General features: G+C 43.7%; 1 protein-coding gene across 1 annotated transcript; it reads right to left on the bottom strand.

The window, feature by feature from the left end:
* Positions 1–2221: 2221 nt before the first annotated feature.
* Positions 2222–2881, bottom strand: LOC122055239 (glutathione S-transferase T3-like). Its single transcript, XM_042616609.1, has one exon. The coding sequence runs from the start codon at positions 2879–2881 to the stop codon at positions 2222–2224; it is 660 nt and encodes a 219-aa protein (XP_042472543.1).
* Positions 2882–20771: the final 17890 nt, after the last annotated feature.

The raw sequence follows: 20771 nt of genomic DNA, 5'->3' as shown, positions 1-20771 counted from the left end.
GATATTAATATTAATATAATATTTATATTAAAAAATTTTAATATAATGTATTAATATTAAATTAATATGATTTTTATACATACATACTATATACGAAAAAATATATATTTTTAGTGAATCCCTCGTCGATAATCTCTTTCTTTCTCCTAATTTTGTTTTTCTTCCATTACCATCATAAATTAAACCAGAAGAAAAATTAATTTTTCGTTTTTTTTTTTGATAAATTGCCGAATATGTAAATATGTAGCCGAGCAGAAGCCCTAATCCATATCACTTCCCTGAATGGAGTAGGGTTTCTTCGATGAAATCTGTCTGTTGAAGAAGCAGCGCCAGAATCATGACCGTTCATTTGAGCACGGCTGGCCGCTTGTATTCCGTTTCATCTACCTCTTTCGTCAGTTTTTCAAGGGGATTCCATGGACTGATAGGAACAGTCGGCGTTTTCGTCGATTTTCGCCGTCAGGTGATCTCTCCGTCAAGTTATTTGCTTTCCTCGCGAATCAAGTCAGCCATTTTGTTATGTGCTCCTAAAATTTTTAGAGCGACTAGTCATCGCCTGTTCTTGGAACTGATTGCCTTGCGTCTGTTTGTGATTTTATTATGCTCAATGACTGGAGCTTGAAACTAGAACCATTGTTACTGTTTGCTTGTTCCTATTCGCCTAGTTACTGTCCTTTTGCTTGTTCCTACTGCAAATTTACCTGCTTCAGGTTCCAAAAAGGCCGCACTGCCCAGTTTGTTTGTTGATCTGGTGGCACACATAGATAGTAACATCCAGCAATGAGAATTTCCCAACATCAATTTTGTATTGCCCGCCGCCCGGTAATAACTCTTCAAGTAGAATATACTAGATTAAACACATTGACTTGTACAGTTTTGAGTTGTTTCGCGAAGTCATTTCCTTGAAGGCATATTGCATAGCAGAACAGAAAATATCAATGTTTAAATGTCCAAGGAGTACTTTTCAAATGAGATGCTCTACTTGCCTGCCCTACGATCTTCTAAACCATACTCGAGGACCTACAGACTTCAACATTGCAAGAGCATGCAACAACTTAGTCGGTTGCATGCAAAATTGGTTGTTAATGGCTTCTTCTACAAAAATGTACTCATCACGAAACTTCTCTCCTGCTGCATTATATCTGGGAACATATCCTATGCATCTCTAGTGTTTAACCATTTTCTGGAACCAAATACCACCCTCTGCAACCAAATGATCAGGGCAAGTTTTCGTGGTGATATGCTAGGGAGGTCCGTATACATCTACAATAGAACGAGAAGTAGGGGAGGGAGAGAAGATACATAGCCGAATAGTTACACCTATGCCTTCCTCCTTGCAGCATGAACCAAGGCAGGGCCAAATTTCTTAAGAGCATCCACAATGCTCTAACGTTATAACACCTACCACTTCATCAAAAAAACATGGGGTCAACTGTCATATACTCGTTATAACAATATACTTCTTTCATCCACAATCCTTTTAACGTTAATACTCATTATTCATGGGTCCCACCATCCACTCACTCATTTTAACATTATAGCATATTAAATAAATATGTTTTATATATGTTTTAAAATATTTAAATTATTATTATTATTTTAAATAATAATCTTACGTTTGTTCAAAAAATAAACGTTTAATAATCTTATTTTATTATTAATTATAATAAAATATTTTAAATTATTATTATTATTTTTCAAAAATAATATTAATTTTTAAAATATATTTATTAAATAAAATAGATGTTTGTGAGAAAAACGAAATTACAATGTTAAGTAAACAATTCAGATAATATAATTAAACATTACAATCATTCAAAAATATAATAATACTAGAAAATGAACGTTAAGTAACAATTCAGATATTTCATCTTGACTTAATATTCTTGCATCGACATTCATGTATGATAAGCTGTTCCTTTGTCATCTACGAGGTGTTTTTGTTCAATATTTCGTACTCCTTCAACTTCAAGCGACGATTCTTAGCTTCAGATTTGAACAATGCAGCTTTTGCCTTAATCTCCTCTACTTCAAGTTGTTTTTGTTTCAAATCGGCTTCGGACTTCTTCACGCTTGTGTACTCAGTGAACTTTGTGATAATATTGTTGTAGTTTACTGTCAGATCCTCCATGTTCGATTTTACTTTGGCTTTTCCCTTTCTTTTTGTTGTCTTTTGCCCCATTGGACGAGTATCTTCATAATCCAGGTCTATACTCACATCTTAGTTGGAGGAGGTGTTGCTTGCTCCCGACTCTGAGGTCCTCGTCTTCTTTGTGGCCACAAAGTGATCAGCGGACTGTGGAGTAAACATTGGACGGTCTTTGACAATTCTCCACACATGTTCGAGATTGAATGTAACACCATTATTTTTGGATAGATATTTTTCGTACGCAAACCTCAATATATCTTCATCATTGTGACCACTTCGATATGAACTATAAATACTATTGTAATTTGCGTTGAATCGATATACCTTCTTTTGGATTGTATTGTGCCAATGTGACCGTATAACATTTGCACTTCTGGTGTTTGAACCTAGGGGAAGATTCTCATTGTAGTAGCTTGCAACCCGTTCCCAAAAAGCATCCGCCTTTTGATCATTGTCGATTATTGGATCATCACTGATAGTGACAAAACTTCTCGCTAGGACCTCATCTTCAACCTTTGTCCAACTTGAACGCTTTCTTGTACCCTCGGCATTTGAAATCGTCTTTTCTAAATTGACCACCTCAATTGGGGATTCACGGTCGGAAAGTTGAGTCTCCGGGACAAAAGTCGGAGTTGCAGGTTCATTCGACATCGAAAGAGTGAAAGACATACCAGTTGTGTGCGGGGTACCATATCCATGAACAACCGACGGCGTGAAATATGAATGGCTCATGTTTTGCCAATATTCAGTTGGAAGCAGTTGATATGGACCTCAAGGGGCATAATTCAGATGATTCATAGAATTTCCAAAACCTTGGACATTTTGAAGATTTTGTGGAGGAAACGGCATATTGGGAAATGGATGTGGGTATTGATAATTTGATGGAATTTGTGGATTTTAGGAAGATGAATATTCTTGCAACATGTTTGTAGAATTCAAGAAATTTGTAAAAAATGTCCTATTATTTTCATCTATTTCGGATAGAAAATAAGATGGTAGGAACTTGAAAAAGTAGATGAGGAGAGAATTTAGAGAGTAAAATTGAAAGAGTAGTGAGTGGGAATGAAAATATGTTCACATATGAATGGATATTTATAGTCGAAATTTCAAATTAGCCGTTAACTAGCTGTTAAAAAGTAACCGTTAAATAACTAGCCGTTATTTAATTTTTAATTTTTAAATGTAAATTTGTTATTTAAAAAAATCATTATTTAAAAACTTATATTTAAAAATGGCGTTGCATGTGTCGTTGGTAAAAAAAAATTAACAAGCCGTTGCATGTGCCGTTGGTAAAAAAAAATAAAAAAAAAATTTTGCACATGGGGTGGGCTCGCCCTGGCCCACCCCACAAACACTTGAACGCGTTCAAGCTTTTGAACGCCACGTTGGCATTCTGCAACGCGGCGTTAATGCACAGTAGCATTATAACGCGACGTTTAACGCCGCGTTGTAGATGCTCTAACACAAGGGGAACAGTTGCATTGTAGGGACCAGATATAACCCTACAATTTCTTAACACCAGAATCATAGATTTGCTCAATTTCTTAACACAAGGGTGCCCTAGAAATCTCAACTCAACTTTTGGACTCATTTGATTTTAAATCATATGAGGTATGTGAATCTTGCCTATAAGGCAAGATGACAAAGATTTCATTTAGTGGACATAGCGAAAGAGCTAATGATTTGTTAGAACTCATACATATTGATGTTTGTGACCCTTTCAAAATAACAACTAGAGGAGACTATCATTACTTCATTACTTTTACTGGTGATATCAATAAATATGACCATGTGTATCTCATGAAACACAAGTATGAATCTTTTGAAAGTTCAAAGAATTCAAGAATGAAGTACAAAATCAACTTGGAAAACGTATTAAGATGCTTCGATCAGATCGAGGTAAGGAATACCTTAGCCAAGAGTTTCATAACCATCTCGTTGAGTGTGAGATCATATCTCAACTTACTCCACCTAGAACTCTATAGTGGGATGGTGTATCAAAAAGAAGGAATCGTACTTTATTAGATATGGTACGATCGATGATGAGTCAAACAGATCTTCCTACTTCCTTCTGGGAACATGCTCTCGAGACGGTCGCTTTCATACTGAATCGCGTTCCATTTAAGGTCGTCATAAAGACACTATATACGATATGGACCGGGAAGAGTCCCAAGATGTATTTCATGAAGATTTGGGTTATGAGACTTACGCTTGACGATAAATCTCAGATAAACTACGACTTAAATCAGACAAGTGCTATTTTGTAGGATATCCCAAGGAAACAGAGGGATATTACTTTTATAATCCCACATAAGGCAAAGTGTTTGTTGCCAGAAATAGTGTCTTTCTAAAAAGAGAATTTATTTCTAGAAAAATTAATGGGAGTAAAGTCGATCTTGAAGAAATTTAAAATACATAAACTAGCACCGAAGCCTTAATGGAAATTAAACCTGTACCACAAGATGTTATGAATCATAATTTTATTACAACACAAGAAGTTGTGGAGCAACAATATGTTCAAGTAGAACAAGCTCTATGCAGATCTGATAGGACTCATCGTCAACCTAAGAGATATTCTTTTTTCTTGTATGACAACGATGATATAATGCTTGCTAGTTTCAATAAGCCTACATCTTATCAAGAAGTTGTACATGGTCCAGATTCTGATAAATGGTTAGAGGCCATGAGATCCGAAATGGAATTCATATACACTAACCAGTATGAACTTTGGTTGATCCACTTGAAGGGATCAAGCCCATTGGGTATAGCTAGGTCTTCAAAGTGAAGACTGACATGGATAGTCTTATGCATACCTATAAGGGGTGATTGGTTGCTAAAGGATTTAAGCAGATTCATGATATAGGCTATGATGAAACCTTTTCACTAGTTGTAATGCTTAAGTCTATTCGGATTATACTTGTTATTGCTGCTTACCATGATTATGAAATCTAGCAGATAGATGACAAAACTACATTTTTGAATGGAAATCTATTCGAGGATGTGTACATGACACGACCTGAGGGTTTTGTATATCCAAAGGATGCTGAAAAGGTATCTAAGTTGCAAAAATCCATTTATGGATTAAAGCAAGTTTCTAGAAGTTAGAATCTTCGATTCAATAATGCAATCAAAGCTTTTGGTTTCATCAAGAATGAAGATGAACCTTGTGTCTACAAAAGGGTTAATGAGAGTGCAATCACCTTTTTCATATTGTATGTAGATGACATGTTTCTCATTGAAAATGATATCCCTACACTGTAGTTTGTGAAAATTTGGCTTAGGAATTATTTTTCAATGAAAGACTTAAGTGAAGCAGCCTACATTTTAGGCATCAAGATCTTTAGAGATAGATCTAAGAGATTGTTTGACCTAAGTCAGAGTGCATATGTTGACAGGATGCTTAATTGATTTGCTATATAGAATTCTAAGAAGAAATTTCTGTCAATGTCACATGGTTGAGCCTTTCGAAGACTCAATCCCCCTCTTCTAAAGAAGAAATGAACCGCATGAATCAAATTCCTTATGCATCTGCTATAGGGTCTATCATATATGTCATGCTTTAAACTCATCCTTATGTCTCGTATGCATTAAGCATGATGAGAAAATACCAGTCAGATCCAGGTGAAGGTTACTGGACAATAGTCAAGAATATTCTTACATACTTAAGATGAACGAAAGAATATTTCTTGATATTTGGAGGTGATGAAGAGCTCGTTGTAAAGGTTTACAAGGATGTAAGCTTCCAAACTGACAAGGATGATTCCAAATTGCTGTCAAGGTATATATTTTACTTACATGGTGGTGTTGGTTATTAGATACTATAGTGGTTTCATCTCATTCGAGTGATCAGATACTACAACAGTTCTATCTCATTCGAGAGATCATCAATAGAGGAGATGTAAGGATATGCAGAGTACCAATTGATGTTAATATTATGGATCATTTGACCAAGACTTTGGCACTGAGGAAGCATAATGACCACATTAGGTCAATGGATATTAGATATTTCAGTGATTAACACTAGTGACATAAGGAAATTATTAATGTAACCCTAAGAGTCAATCATGAGTTGATTGACTTAGGACATATTGTATGATATTTTATTAATAAAAAGGCAATGATTATTATATGTACTTCAAATCTGTGTCAAATGAATCAATATAATAATGTCCTAGGGTAGTAGGTTCTAGTGTACAATATATCAATTGGTTGAATTGATAGTGGGAGATATAGATATATATAGATACTACTTTTAAATAGTAATAATCAAGCATTAATATATAAGTACAATATTAATGTGTTAAGACTAGTATGTAGGGCAATGGATGATTTAATCTCACAAGTCATAGATATGAGATATCAGGTTGACACATGGATATATATTAGAAAATATGTATTGAATGACCCGTCATGAAAATGTTTCATGGATCGTTATATGAGTGTCATAAATATTCTCATAGTAACTATTAGTGTGAATAGTCCTTAGACTTGAAGTCACTACGGTTCCCTACATAAGGAGTTGTATATTTTAGTATCGACAAATGTCACCTATAACAAAGTGGACTATAAAGTCGATCACGGGGTATGCAATAAATTGTGTGAAGGGATGTGAGTGATGTAGATGAGATATATATTCCTTTCATATGACGGAAGCGATATTTGTAGGCCCCTTGATTAGTATGACACAAGAATGCATGATCATACTCAAATGAGTCAATATGAGATATTGAACTTATTTGTTTGAGTGTTGTCTACTCTGAAATCATGAAACACAAAAATTGATAAGAGAATGACACAATCTATGTCTCATTGACCAATCTAGATATCAAGGATAGAAGAATTAAGTTATACAAAATGATAGACACAGAAAGGTTAAGTCGGATCTCGATATTTTCGTCAGTTTGGTAGCAATTATGCATTGCTAGATGTCACTCATTATTTATGTATCTAAAATAATGATTTGTGTATGATCCAATCTGAAAATCAAAGAGACGGAAAGCTAGGGATGTGGCGCTCACGCTGACCTCTTATGGACTCCACGCGAACCTACAACACATACTACGTCAGTGCCGAGCAAGGGAAGGGGTCCCCCGGCATTGGCCCTCCGACACTCAAGTCAGTCACCGGCGATGAGGAATGAAGCGGAGCAACAAGAACTGTAGCACAAACAGTGAATATTGCATACCTCCGCTGATGTTTGAACCCCCCCCCCCCTTTTATATAGAGCTCCGGTAGCGCACGTGCATGCTTTCCAAGACAAGCACGCTTCTCAAAGCTTTCCCTGAAAAGACTTGTCAGTAAAGTGTCTCTGACACAGTACCTTAACGGGCTGAGCATATCTCTGAAGTGACAGTGGAAGCTTTCGTTATACGATCTTCTGGCAGCCCATGCCTGGTGTCGGTGGCACCAACTCCCAAAAGGATGTCGCTAGATATAATCAGGAGTGTACTACTAGGCCGAGCGGATTGGCTGCTCGGCCTGAACTCCGCCGCCCTAGTGCCCTGTCTGGCCGACCGGAACCTCGCTGTACCTCAGTGTGTCTGCTCGACCGAAGGTCCACTTTGTTATTGTCGAAACCTGCTGCTAGGTCAAGCGGGGTAGCCGCTCGGCCGAAACCTGTTACCAGGCCGAGCGAGATAGCCGCTCGGCTGAAGTTGGCCTCTGCACACATCAAGCTCTGCTGTCTGTCCGAGCGGGGTAGATGCTCGGCTCGGCTTCTGTACATTGTCTCTCTTGAACGTTGGTTGTTTGATTACTCCCCGTGTTGAAGGCGAAGGCGGGTCGGAGCCTTATTCCCGGTCGGGGAATGCTTCGCCCGACCGACCGATGCCATCTACGCCTTGACTTTGACCTCGTTTGACCTCCACCGTGGCAACGGGGTGGGGCCTTCATCATCACCGCATCACAAGCCTTCCCCTCAAGTCTAGTCGAAGGAGGTTGTAAGTCCGACTGATTGGACAATTGTCTGAGTAAATTTCCTCCCGATCGGCCTCCTACACTGTGTGGTTTCTGATTAAGATAAGATGGATCCTCGTCGACCGGCCTGTTGAAGCTTGTCGTACGGGCGTAGGTGTGCTCCCTCGATCCGATCGGTATGACGAAGGTTTGCACTTGTGAAATCTTTCCTTGGGCTGTCTTGGGCGAGCGCGAGCCAGGTTGATGTCATCCAGATTTCTAGGAAATCATGTAAATCTCTGTACATTAAGGCTGAGCGCGCTCCCATGCCGTCATTAAATGTCAACCCGTAGCGAGGCGCTATGTGTCCTGCCCGCTGTCGCCGCACGCCTGACGTGACAAGGTATTGATGTGACATTTGACGATTTGAATTCAACGATTCGATCTTTGCCTGGGTTTCTGCAACCTAGATCAGATGGCTCCGATCGGGCGACCCCCAGACTTATAAGCCCGTGCGTGTCACTACACTTGCACACTCCGTCTTTGTGCTCCTCGATGCCAAACTCTTTGTGCTCCGACGATCTTTCTCCTCCACTATTCTCCGACGCTTTTTTCTTCCTTCGTCGTTTCACCAGCGACCCATTTTCAGTAAACTCCCTCCGTCAATCTCTTGCTTTGGCATCTTCCGGCTTCTGTGTTTCTTCGTCTTCATCTTTTTCGGCGCCTATGTGTTTCGGCGACCATTCCGTCGGCAAGTTCCTTCTCTTGCTTTCTTGTTTTGCAATGGCAAGTTCATCGCAGCCTCCCACCGACATCCCGGGGCTTTGGTATACTTCTACCGAGTCCTGATTCGACGCCGGCGATGCTGAGAGTCTGAAAGCCGCTTTTGAGCTTCCTCCTGATTATGAAATCATCCTGCCTTCTCCTTCCGATCGGTCGGATTCTTCGTCACCCGGTTGTATCATCTTCTATCGGGACCATTTTACCGCCGGTCTGTGGTTTCCCATCCACCTCTTCTTTTCTTCCGTGTGTAAATATTTCCGAGTCTCCCTCCATCAGCTAGTGTCGAACTCCTTTCAGTTGTTATGCAGGGTGGTTGTCCTTTTTCGCTTGCACGACATTCCACTCACTCTCCGGCTCTTCCATTATTTTTATTATCCCAAGTCATCCGAGCCGGGGACTTTTTCCAAGTCCGAGTAGGCTTGGTTTTCTTTAATAAAATGTCGACTTCCAACAAACACTGGAAGAATTACTTCTTCTTTGTGTGCTTTCCCGAGCGGTCAGATTTCCCAACACAGTGGCAGCTCGATGTGGCGGCCCAGCCTCCATCGAAGAAGTACAAGAGCCGATCGGACTACCTCAAAGTAGTTTCGATGTTGACCGGTCAGAAATATGGCATCCACAAGCTGCTGTTGGAGAGTGTTCTGTACATCTTCGGCTTGAGTCCGATCCGCACCCGACTCTCGTTCAACCTAGGTATGTGATCACTTTACTTCTTTCTTTGATTCTAACTGATTTTTCTTCCTTTCGTGCAGCGAAGTCATGTTGCATGCACGTCTGGCCGACAAGGCGAAGCTCGCAGATGTCGCGATCAATGTGGTTTTTGTCGAAGAACTGGGGAGCCGAGTCCTACAGCTGGTCGGCTCACAAGAGGAGCCTCAGGATGAGAGCGAGGCAGCTCCTGCCCTGGCAAGTGGCGGGGCGACCGATGACTCCTAACCCCCTTCTGAACGGCGTCCGATCATTCCAGTTGAGGGGGATTCGGGCTCAGCTTCCTCGGACGAGCCATTGACCAGGCGCAAGAGGTGTCGGGCGGAGTCTTCCTTGTGCTCTGCCACTTCCGGGGTACATTCTACCGAACGAGTGGAGACATCGACCCTTGGTCCAGCCCCAGAGTCCATTGCCCTTGAGTCGTTGGATCAGGCGCCCTCTCTATCTGATCTGCCTCAGGGACAGTCTGTGCGCCGCCGGTGGCCTTCCTGCCACCTAAGCCGAAGACTAAGAAGTTGGACATTCGATCGGCTTCTTCATCACGGTCGTCCGGGCGGGCCACTTCTGCACAGTTAGCCCCGAGCGGCCAATGTCACATTACGGCAATTTTGCATCTTCCGACCAAGGAGTGATGCGAATCTAGCGCCAAGTCCCAAGCTCCGGAGCACCAGATCATCATCCAAGGGTCGCTCGCCAAGATATGGGAGGATGCCCGGGCTCGTGCAGCGGTGATGCCTCCGGGGGCACTCGCGGATAGCCACACCCAAATGTCCACTGGGGTAACTCTTACTTTTGCATAGTTTGCTTCTGATCAGCGCTTATATTCGCTTTGTTTGTAGTACTGGGTGGAGAGTCTGGCCATGTGCTAAAGGCTCGCTTTTTTGGAGGAGGAAGTAAAGCAACTAAAGGCGTCGAGCGGCCAATCTTCCGCCGCTCAAGAACAAACAAGCGCCGAGGTGGCCAAACTTTGAGCTACTCTGGAGAAGAACAACAAACTGCTTGAGGCCGAACGGGCCAAGAGCGTCGAGCAAGCCACGATGCTAGAGCAGGTCACCACTTTTGACAATAAGATCGAGTCAACCAACGCGCGGAAGAACCGGGTCATCGCAGACCTTAAGAAGAAGAATAAGGAGGCTTGGGCCCTTGCCCAAAAACTCAAGGAAGCTAAGGACTTCCTGGTCGCCAAGCGGATAAGCCGGTCGGCAGAAGAAGCTGCCCTCCGCAGCCAACTCGCCTCCAAGGACGATGCGCTAACCACCACCAAGGGTGAGCTGGAAGCCTCCCGAGCGGCCCTGACTACCTACCAAGAAGCTGAGCAGAGTCGTTTTGAGGCCATGAAGAAAAATTACCTCCGTTCAGATGTTTTTAATGAGAAGGTCGTCAATTGGGCTCTGCGCCTATTTGACCTGGCCATCGATGGAACTATCGATCAGCTCCGCGAGGGAGGCCACCTGTCGGCTGCTCTGACCAGCAGCGTCATCAGCCAGGATAAGCTCACTGCCGCGCTGCCTGACGATGTCTTGGACTATCTTGAGTAAGGTTGAGCGTTCCTGTAAAATGTAAAACTTTTGAAGTCTTAATGAATGCTCGTCCGCTCAGACGAGTTTTATCTCTTTGAATGTTTCTTCGACTCCCCTTTTCCTCGAGCATTGTGCAAACTCATAGCCCTGTTACTCCGATCATCCGTAATTAGTCTATTCAGTCAACCGCTCCTCGTGTATCCGGGGTTCCATTATGATTCTGCAGACTTCCGATCGACCTTAGGAGCATTTCGAAGAATAGTGTCGAACGATCACTATATTTAAAAGACTTAAGCTTTTTGAAGACCGCTCGACTCTGAATGGGGGAGATACGGGATCTGATATGCTGGTCTGAAACTAGCTAAGATTGCTCGATCTCGAACGGGAGAGATATGAGATCCGATATGCTAGCCAGAAACTAGTGAAGATTACTCGACCCCGAACGAGGGAGATAGGAGAGCCAATATGCTGGTTCGAGACCAGTGAAGAGTGTAGACCTCGGTTTAAGGTCGTCACTCGACCATTAATGTGATCTCGGGTTTAAGGTCGTCGTTCAATCGTCGATGGAGACAAGAGTTTAAGGTCGCCGCTCGACCAATGATGACGACTCGAGTTTAAGGTCGTCGATCGACCTTGATGGAGACATGCGTTTAAGGTCACCGCTCGGTCGTCGATGGAGATAAGGGTTTAAGGTCGCCGCTTGACCGTCGATGGAGACGCGTGTTTAAAGTCGCCGCTCGATCTTTGGTGGGCACACACGTTTAAAGTAGCTGCTCGACCATTGATGTAAACTCGATAGACCCAAGTTTAAGGTCATCGCTCGACCATTGGTGGAGACACGCGTTTAAGGTCGTCGCTCGACCGTTAATGTGATCTCGGGTTTAAGGTCACCGCTCAACCGTCGATGGAGACACGCGTTTAAGGTCGCCGCTCGACAATTGACAGAGACTCACGTTTAAGGTCGCCACTCGACCGTTGATAGAGACACACGTTTAGGGTTGCTGCTCGACCGTTGATGGAGACATGTGTTTAGGGTCGTCGCTCGACCGTTGATGTAAACTCGATGTAGACCCGAGTTTAAGGTCGTCGCTCGACTATTGACGTTCACTCGGATTTAAGCTCGTCGCTCGACCATTGTGTAAACTCGGGTTTAAGGTTGTCGCTCGACTGTTAGGGAGATGCACTTGAAGAGACCTTCACTTTTTATTCAAATTTCGCCTTGCGTTTGGGATACATACAAAAAAAATACAAGTACAGTATTCACTCGCGCACCTTTCATCCAACCCTGTAGGGTTGAAGGTGATTCGCGCTCCATGGCCTCTCGAGCTATCTTCCCTCTTCATCCTCCAGATAGTAAGCGCCTGAACGAAGCTTCTGCACGACCTTGAAAGGCCCTGCCCATGTGGCCTCTAGCTTGGTGACGTCACCGACTGGCTTAACTTTCTTCCAAACAAGATCGCCGACTTGGAAGGATCTCGGGATCACCCTCTGATTGTAGTCTGTTTCATTCGTTGTCGGTATACCGTTAGCCGCTCCATTGCCTTTGCCCGCGTTTCGTTCACCAAGTCGAGCTCCATAAACCTCCGTTCAGCGTTTCCCTCGTCATAATGCTGCACCCGATCGAATTCTACTTCGACATCCATAGGGACGACTGCCTCGTCGCCGTATACCAAATGGAAGGGGGTTACACCGGTCACCTCCTTCGGGATCATACGGAGGGCCCATAACACGCCGGAGAGTTCGTCGATCCAGCTGCCTCCCACGTGGTCGAGCTGAGCGCGTAAAACTCTGAGGATCTCCCAATTGGTGATTTCGGCTTGCCCATTGCCTTGAGGGTAGGCCACCAAGGTGAAGGCTTGCTGGATACCATAGCCCTAACACCATTCTCTGAGCTTTTGGCCGGCAAACTGTCTCCCATTGTCGGATACGAGTCGGCGTGAGATGCCGAACTAGCAAATGATGTTCTGTCAAATAAATTTAATGATCATCTGCTTGGTGATTCTTGTCAGTGGCTCGACTTCCACCCACTTAGAGAAATAGTCGACCGCGACAAGCAAACATTTTCGCTGACCGGTCTCCATGGGGAAAGGTCCAACGATATTCATGCCCCATTGGTCGAACGGGCATGATACCGTGAACACTTTCATTTCCTCGGTTGATCGGTACGACATGTTGTGATACTTCTGGCAGGACAGGCAGGTGGCCACCGTCCGAGCAGCATCTTCCTAGAGGGTCGGCCAAAAATATCCGACCAAGAGTATCTTTCGGGCTAATGCACGGTCGCCCGGATGACCTCCGCAAGAGCCTTGGTGCACCTCCTTCATAATGTACTCGATGTCTTCCGATCCGACGCACTTAAGGAGGGTCCTGGAGAAGGCTCTCTTGTAAAGCTGGTCCCCAATCAAGGTGAACCGTCTGACCCTCTTCTTCAATAAGCGAGCTTCTTTCGGATCGATAGGTGTAACTCCCGAACGCAGAAACTCTACCAAAGTTGTCCTCCAGTCATTCGGGAAGGTTATTCCTTCCATTCGGTCGATATGCACCACCAACGAAACTTGTTCGATCGGTTGACCTATGACGATCAGCATCAATGAACTGGCTAGCTAGTTTTGCTAACTCATTTGTCGCCTGGTTCTCCGATCGGGGGATCTTCTGTATAATGATCTCCTGGAAGTTGACCTTCAACTTCTCGAAAGCCTCCGCATAGAGCCTTAGCCGAGCGTTACTTATCTCGAATGTAGCTGTGAGTCCGAGTGGATGAGGACTTTAACTGCTCCAACATGTCGAGCTGCCTGTAGGCCGTCTATCGGTGCCTCATACTCTGCTTCGTTATTAGTGGCTATATAGTCCAGCCTAACGGATAGCTGCATCCAGTCCAACTGAGGTGAGATAAGTAATATGTCGATTTCGCTGTCTTGCTGAGTGGACGAGCCATCCACATATGTCTTCCATGTCGTCGCCGGCTCGTCACTCTGTACTTCTATAACGAAATCCGTCAAGACTTGAGCCTTGATCGCCGCTCGAGGTTGATATTGAATGTTGAATTCGCTTAGCCTTCCTTACGCTACCGGGTCGAGAAGGACTCGTCCTAGGGAACTGTTAGTTAGCACGATGATTGTATGTGCTAAGAGGTACGGACGAAGCCTTCAAGCGGTGAGAATCAAAGCGTACGCTAGTTTTTCGAGACCGGTATAGCAAGATTCTGCATCCTTCAATATATGGCTCCAAAAATATACAGGATGCTGCTCTTGGTCGTTCTGCCTAACCAAAGCTGATCCAATGACATGTTCGTTGGATAATAGGTAAATCCAAAGTGGCTCACTAACAACTGGTTTGGTTAATACAGGCAGTGAGTTCAGATATTCCTTCAGCTCTTCCAGTGCCCGGTCGCACTCGGTGTCCCATTGAAATTTCGTAGCTCGGCGCATCACTTTGAAGAATGACAGGCTTCGATCGGGTGACTTGGATATGAATCTGGACAGCGTTATGATCCAACCGCTCAACTGTTGAGCTTCCTTTAAATTCCAAGGCGGAGGCATGTCTTGCAAAGCTTTGACCTTGCTCGGATTGGCTTTAATGCCCCGCTCGGTGACGATATAGCTCAGGAAGCGGCTGCTCTTCGCGCCGAATAGATACTTGCCAGGGTTCAGTTTGATCCCATAAGTCCTCAGCGTTCGGCAAGTCTCGTTGATATCTGTGCATAGGTCATCAGCTCGGAGGGATTTAATTAATATGTTGTCGATGTATACCTCCATATTACGGTTGATCTTTCGTCGAAACACCTTATTCATCAGCCTTTGGCAAGTGGCTTCGGCGTTCTTGAGTCCAAACGACATGACATTGTAGCAGTACGTCCCGTCGGTCATAATGAAGTTGACCTTCTCCTGGTCTTCTCGGGCAAGCGGTACTTGGTGGTATCCTTGGTACGCGTCGAGCATGCAGATCAGCTCGGAGCCCACCGTCGAGTCCACCATCTGGTCTATCCTGGGCAAGGGATAGAAGTCCTTCGGGCAAGTCTTGTTCAGATCGCGGAAGTCGATGCAAACCCGCTATTTGTTTCTCAGCTTGAAGACTAACACAACATTGGCTAGCCAACTCGGGAATTAAACTTTCCTAATATGGCTAGCCTCCAGTAGTTTCTCTTTCTCCACCAGATGATCATATTTTGCTTCGTGTTGAAGTCTCGTTTTCTTTGCTTCACCGGCCGAGCGTCCGGTCGGACATGAAGCTCGTGCTGAGCCACGCTCGGGGAGATACCAGGAAGCTCATGGGTCGACCAGGCGAACACATCGTGATTTTGTTTAAGGCAGGCGACCAGTTATGCCTTCTTCTCCTCCTCCAGGTCGGCGACGATGAAGGTTGTTGCCTCCGCTCAGTTGGGGTGGATCTGGACCTCCTCCTTTTCTTTGTATACCAAGGTAGGGGGTTTTTCAGTGATCGCGTTTACTTCTAGTCGAGGAGTCTTTCGAGCGCTCCTAGCCTCGGACTTGACCATCTCGACGTAGCATTGCCGAGTGGCCAGTTGATCACTCTTGACTTCTCCCACCCGGTCGTCCACCATGAATTTGATTTTCTGGCAGTAAGTAGATACTACTGCCCGGAATTCGTTGAGGGCGGGTCGGCCCAGTATGACATTGTAGGTCGACGACGCGTTCACCACGATGAAGTTGGTGGTCTTGATTCTCCTCAGTGGCTCTTCCCCGAGTGAGATTGCTAATCGAGTCTGTCTGAGCGGCAGTACTTCATTGCCCATGAAGTCGTACATCGGGGTCCTCATGGGCAGCAACTCACTTCGATCAATTTGTAACTGATTGAACGCCTTCTTGAAGATCATATTCACCAAACTCCCTGTATCAACAAAAGTTCAGTGAATTGTGTAGCTAACAATTACCGCTCGAATGATCAGCGTGTCATCATGAGGGATCTCTACTCCTTCCAAGTCGTTGGGGCCGAAGCTGATCTGGGGCTCTTTGGCCTTCTCTTTGCTGGATCTCATGGCATGGATCTCCAACCATCGAGCGTACTACCTCCTGGCTCTGTTGGAGTCGTCGTTGGTCGACCCTCCGACGATCATGTCTATCTCTCCTCGGGAAGCGTTGTTCCTATTTCTTCTTCCCGAGCCGATGGTCTATTTGTTAGAGTGTATACTAAAAATCTAACTTTTTATAAACATTTATTTTTGAAATAAAAGAATCACATTGGTCAAATGTCTACATTTATATGTTAAGTGTAGTTGTTTAATTAATTTATATTGTAGATAACATGGTGTGTGGTGTCACACACAGAAGATCATGTTATCAGTTCTTTATAAATTATAAATAATAGCTCATGACTAAGATGGATAGCAACAAACTATTGAAATAACCGTAGTGTAATTTGGTATTAGTTTATCTTAACTATAAAATTACACTAGTACACTATGAGTGTATTGAGCAGGACCATTTGAGGTAGCTTCTTTTTATACTGACTAAATAAAAAAACAAGATCTGTTATTATGGAAGTGTGTGCTCTTAATTGTAATATAATAACAAGCACATATACTTAATATTTATTTCTTTAATTTATCAAATGGTGCGATTTAGTTCAATAAATCAATAGGCCCGATAAGTTGGGAAATAATATTATTTATAGTGTGTGTTGTTGATTATAGAAGGAAATTGTGTCCTAGGAATCTAGGTTGATGATGTCCCCAAGAGGAGCTCATAAGGATTGTCATGTAAACCCTGCAGGTGGACTTAGTCCGACATGACGATAAAGTTGAGTGATACTACTCTTGGAGCTAGATATTAATTAAAGTGAGTTGTCAGTAACTCATTTAATTAGTGAGCATTTAATCTTAAACATAGGGAGACTAACACACTCATGATAAGAAGGAGCTCATATAGTAATATGGGATTGGTGTGGTAATTCAATAATAACTCTTTAGTGATATGAGTTATTATTGATGAACTCGAGTTGGGTGTTCGGGGCGAACACGGGAAGCTCAAGTTCATCGGGAGACCAAAATCAATTCCTCCTATCGGTCCCTGTCGTAGCCTTTTATTTATAAAGTGTTATACCCACCCATACCTACCTTCTTACCCATCTTAAGGTGGTCGGCCAAGTCAAACTTGGAGCCTAAGCAAGGGGCTGGCCAAGTTCAAGCCTTGATGGATCAAGTTGGTGGCCGGCCACAATAAAATTAAAAGGATTTTATTTTTTAAAATCTTTCCTTATATGTAAGCCATGATTTAAAAGAGAGTTTTAAAATTAAAATTTTCCTTTTATAGTTTCTACAAAATATTAAAAGAAAGGATTGAAATCTTTCCTTATTTGTAGATTGAAAGGAAGATTTTAATTTTGGAGAAAACTTTTCTTATTATAATCATCCACATGTTTTAATAGAGAGATTTAAATTTATAAAAGTTTCCTTTTATAACCAACCATGAGAGGATTTTTTAAAGAGAAATTTTATTTTAAAATTTTCCGGAAATAAATTAGGAAGTTTTAATTTTGTGTTTAAAACTTTCCTTGTTTGGAGGATTTAAGGTGGCCGGCCAATAGAAACAAGAAAAGGAAATTTTAATTAAATTTTCCTTTCATTTGCAAGGAAATTAAGGAAGTTTTAATTAAACTTTCCTTATTTGTCAAGACCAAGGAATATAAAAGAGAGGGTAGAGATGTCTCACCTTAACACAACCTATCTTCTATTATTCCTCTCTTCCTTGGTGTGGTCGGCCCTCATCCTCTCCTCCTTTTCTTCTTCTTTGGCCAGCGGCATCTTCATCTCAAGGAGCTTGGTGGTGGCCGGATTTTGCTAGAGGAAGGAGAGATAAGAGGCTTTGTTTATTAGCATCCCTTGGAGCTTGGTTGGTGGCCGAAGTTCTTCATCTCAAGGAGCTTGTTGATTGGCCGAAACTTGCAAGGAGAAGAAGGAAACTTAGGTGGATTCTCGTCTCGGTAGATCGTCGTCCACACGACGTCTGAGATAAAAAGAGGAATACGACAGAAGATCGTGAGATCTATAAGCTATAAAAGGTATAACTGGTTATTAGTTTCCGCATCATAACTAGTTCATCCTTTTATTTAGATCTTGAAATATCAAACACAAAAGGCTAATGAATCTAGGTTATCGAATTTATATTTTCGATTTTGTGTTTCTTTTGCTTTTCGAACTTGTGATTCGATTGTTTTTTTTTGTTAAACCTAGGGTTACTATAAGGAAATTAAATATTGAATTTCGTTGAAAGACTTTGTTTAGAAAGTGGTGGATGCTCTCATACCCAATAAGGCACAGTGCCTCGCCATGTTTAACCTGGAAGTCGATCTCTGGAATTAATATTTAATTAAATTTGTAACATGGGTGGATTTGGATCAATAATGTTAAGCATCGTTTGCGATCCAAGTCTAAACCACTAAGAACAGATAAGTTGAATTTGGAATTAATAATGTTAAGTTCTGTTTGCGATTCCAAATTTAATTTCTAAAGAACACGATAGATTGTTAGGAATGGTTCAGGACTTGTACAAAAATTGTATACAGGGGAATTGGTACGATATTCCCAGTAGCAACCAACACTATTTCGCTCGGCCAAGACTCGGGAGAGATCAATGTCATTCCTCCGCTAATGCTGGTGGTGCCGCTCGGGCGTCCTTCTGTCGTCCTCCCGTCGCTCAACGGATCGGTGCCTTTGACGCCGATTAGGAGAGGGGGATTGACGGCTGTATCTACACGAAGTCGATCAACCGACGATCGATGTCAGACCGCGGCAATCGCGCGTATTGTGGGTCGCCGAATGGTGGAAAGAGCAAAACATCGACGTCCATACTTTACCTTTTGACACCTTCAGCCGATCGGACACTACATGTTGTGCGGCATGTGCCCTGGTTTCCTGGTATGGTCGCGTTCCTTCGGCCCTCGGCCCTTTGGGCGGTTGGTGGCTGCTTGATGGTCGTCGCTCAGTCGGTGCCGAGTGTTCGGTCGACGTCTCTTTTCTTCTAGCCTCTTGGGCTTCTTCCACGTTTATATACTTGTTGGTCTTCTTAAGCATATGCTCGAAGTCCCTGAGTGGCTTCCTGATGAGCGATAGAAAGAAATCTCCCTCGACGAGCCCCTGGGTGAAGGCGTTTATCATGGTCTCGGATGAGATCGAGGGATGTCCATGACAACTTGGTTGAACCGCTGGATGTACACTCAGAGCGCTTCTTTGGGCCCTTGCTTTAGGGCAAAGAGGTTGACGCTCGTTTTCTGGCAGTGTCGGCTGCTGGAGAAATGATGCTGGAATACGGCTCGAAAATCTTTGAAATTTCGTATCGAGCTGTCCGGCAATCTTCAGAACCAACACTGTGCCGATTCGAAGAGCGTAGTGAGAAAGATTCTGCACTTCACCCCGTCAATATACTGGTGTAGCGTGGCCTCGTTGTCAAACCGATCCAGATGATCATCTGGATCGGTCAATCCGTTGTACGTCCCGATTGCCAGCGGAGTGTAGTGTCTAGGCAGAGGGTCTTGTAAGATCTCCTCTGAGAATTGTCGGTTGATCCGTTCGGGAGATGCGTTGCTTCGTGACGCCTTGCCTTTCCGTGCATCCCGAATGGGAGCATTATCTGAAGATGATCCCTGCTCCTGATGCGCTTGGGCTATCTCCGATGGGGTTTCGAACAAAGCTCGATGGAAGGGGATCGGCATGGGCAACGCTTCCCCCTGTGTGCCTGTCGGCCTTCGATTTTGTCCCCATACGGAGATTTACTCCGCTCGATCTTCCGGCCCAGCTCGTCTGTCGGCTGCCGATGTTGCAGGTTGCGGCGCTTACTGATCGGCTAGCGTTTGTTGTTGTTGTTACTCGATCATTTTTACTGCTCGGGCTTAAACAAGCATCTCAAGCTCCTCGTGAGTGAGCGTCACGGTGGTAAGTCGTTTAGCGTTCTCCATTTTTTCGGCTCGGATGCAAGTGACGTTCCCATAGACGGCGCCAAATATGATCCTGTCCGAAAGTTGAATAGACGGAAAGCTGAGGATGGCCAATTCACCATGACCTCCTGTGGACTCCGCGCGGACCTGCAACACAGACTACATCAGTGCTGAGCCAAGGAAGGGGTCCCCAGCATTGTCCCTCCGACGCTCAAGTCAGTCACCGGCGATGAGGAATGAAGCGGAGCAACAAGAACTGTAGCACAAACAGTGAATATTGCATACCTCCGTTGATATTTGGACCCCCTTTATATAGAACTCCGGTAGCGCGTGTGCATGTTCCCCAAGGCGAGCACGCTTCTCAAACCTTTCCCTGAAAAGACTTGTCAGCAAAGTATCCCTGACACAATACCTTAACGGACCGAGCATATCTCTGAAGTGACAATGGAAGCTTCCATCGTACGATCTTCTGGCAGCACATGTCTGGTGTCGATGGTGTTGGTGCAACATCCCTCAGGTCAAGGTTGACCTGGTTGACCAAGCTGAGTCTTGGTTTGAGTTTAGATGTTTGACAATAAGATATTGATTGAAGAAGAGTCAAGTAGGTCAAGGGAGTGACCGGATACTTGACTGGAAAGTCCTAGTGAGTGTAGCTAAGCAGATGGAAAGTCCTAGTGAGTGAAGCTAGGCAGATGGAAAGTCCTAGTGAGTGAAGCTAGGCAGATGGAAAACCCTAGTGAGTGAAACTAGGTGAAAGTCCTGGTGAGTGAAGCCAGGCAAGGGAAAATCCAGATGGATCAAGGATGATCGGACATCTGGTATTAGGA

Source organism: Zingiber officinale, chromosome 3B (genome assembly GCF_018446385.1).
Source record: "Zingiber officinale cultivar Zhangliang chromosome 3B, Zo_v1.1, whole genome shotgun sequence".
Lineage (NCBI taxonomy): Eukaryota > Viridiplantae > Streptophyta > Magnoliopsida > Zingiberales > Zingiberaceae > Zingiber > Zingiber officinale.
This window is presented reverse-complemented; position numbering and strand designations above follow the sequence as displayed.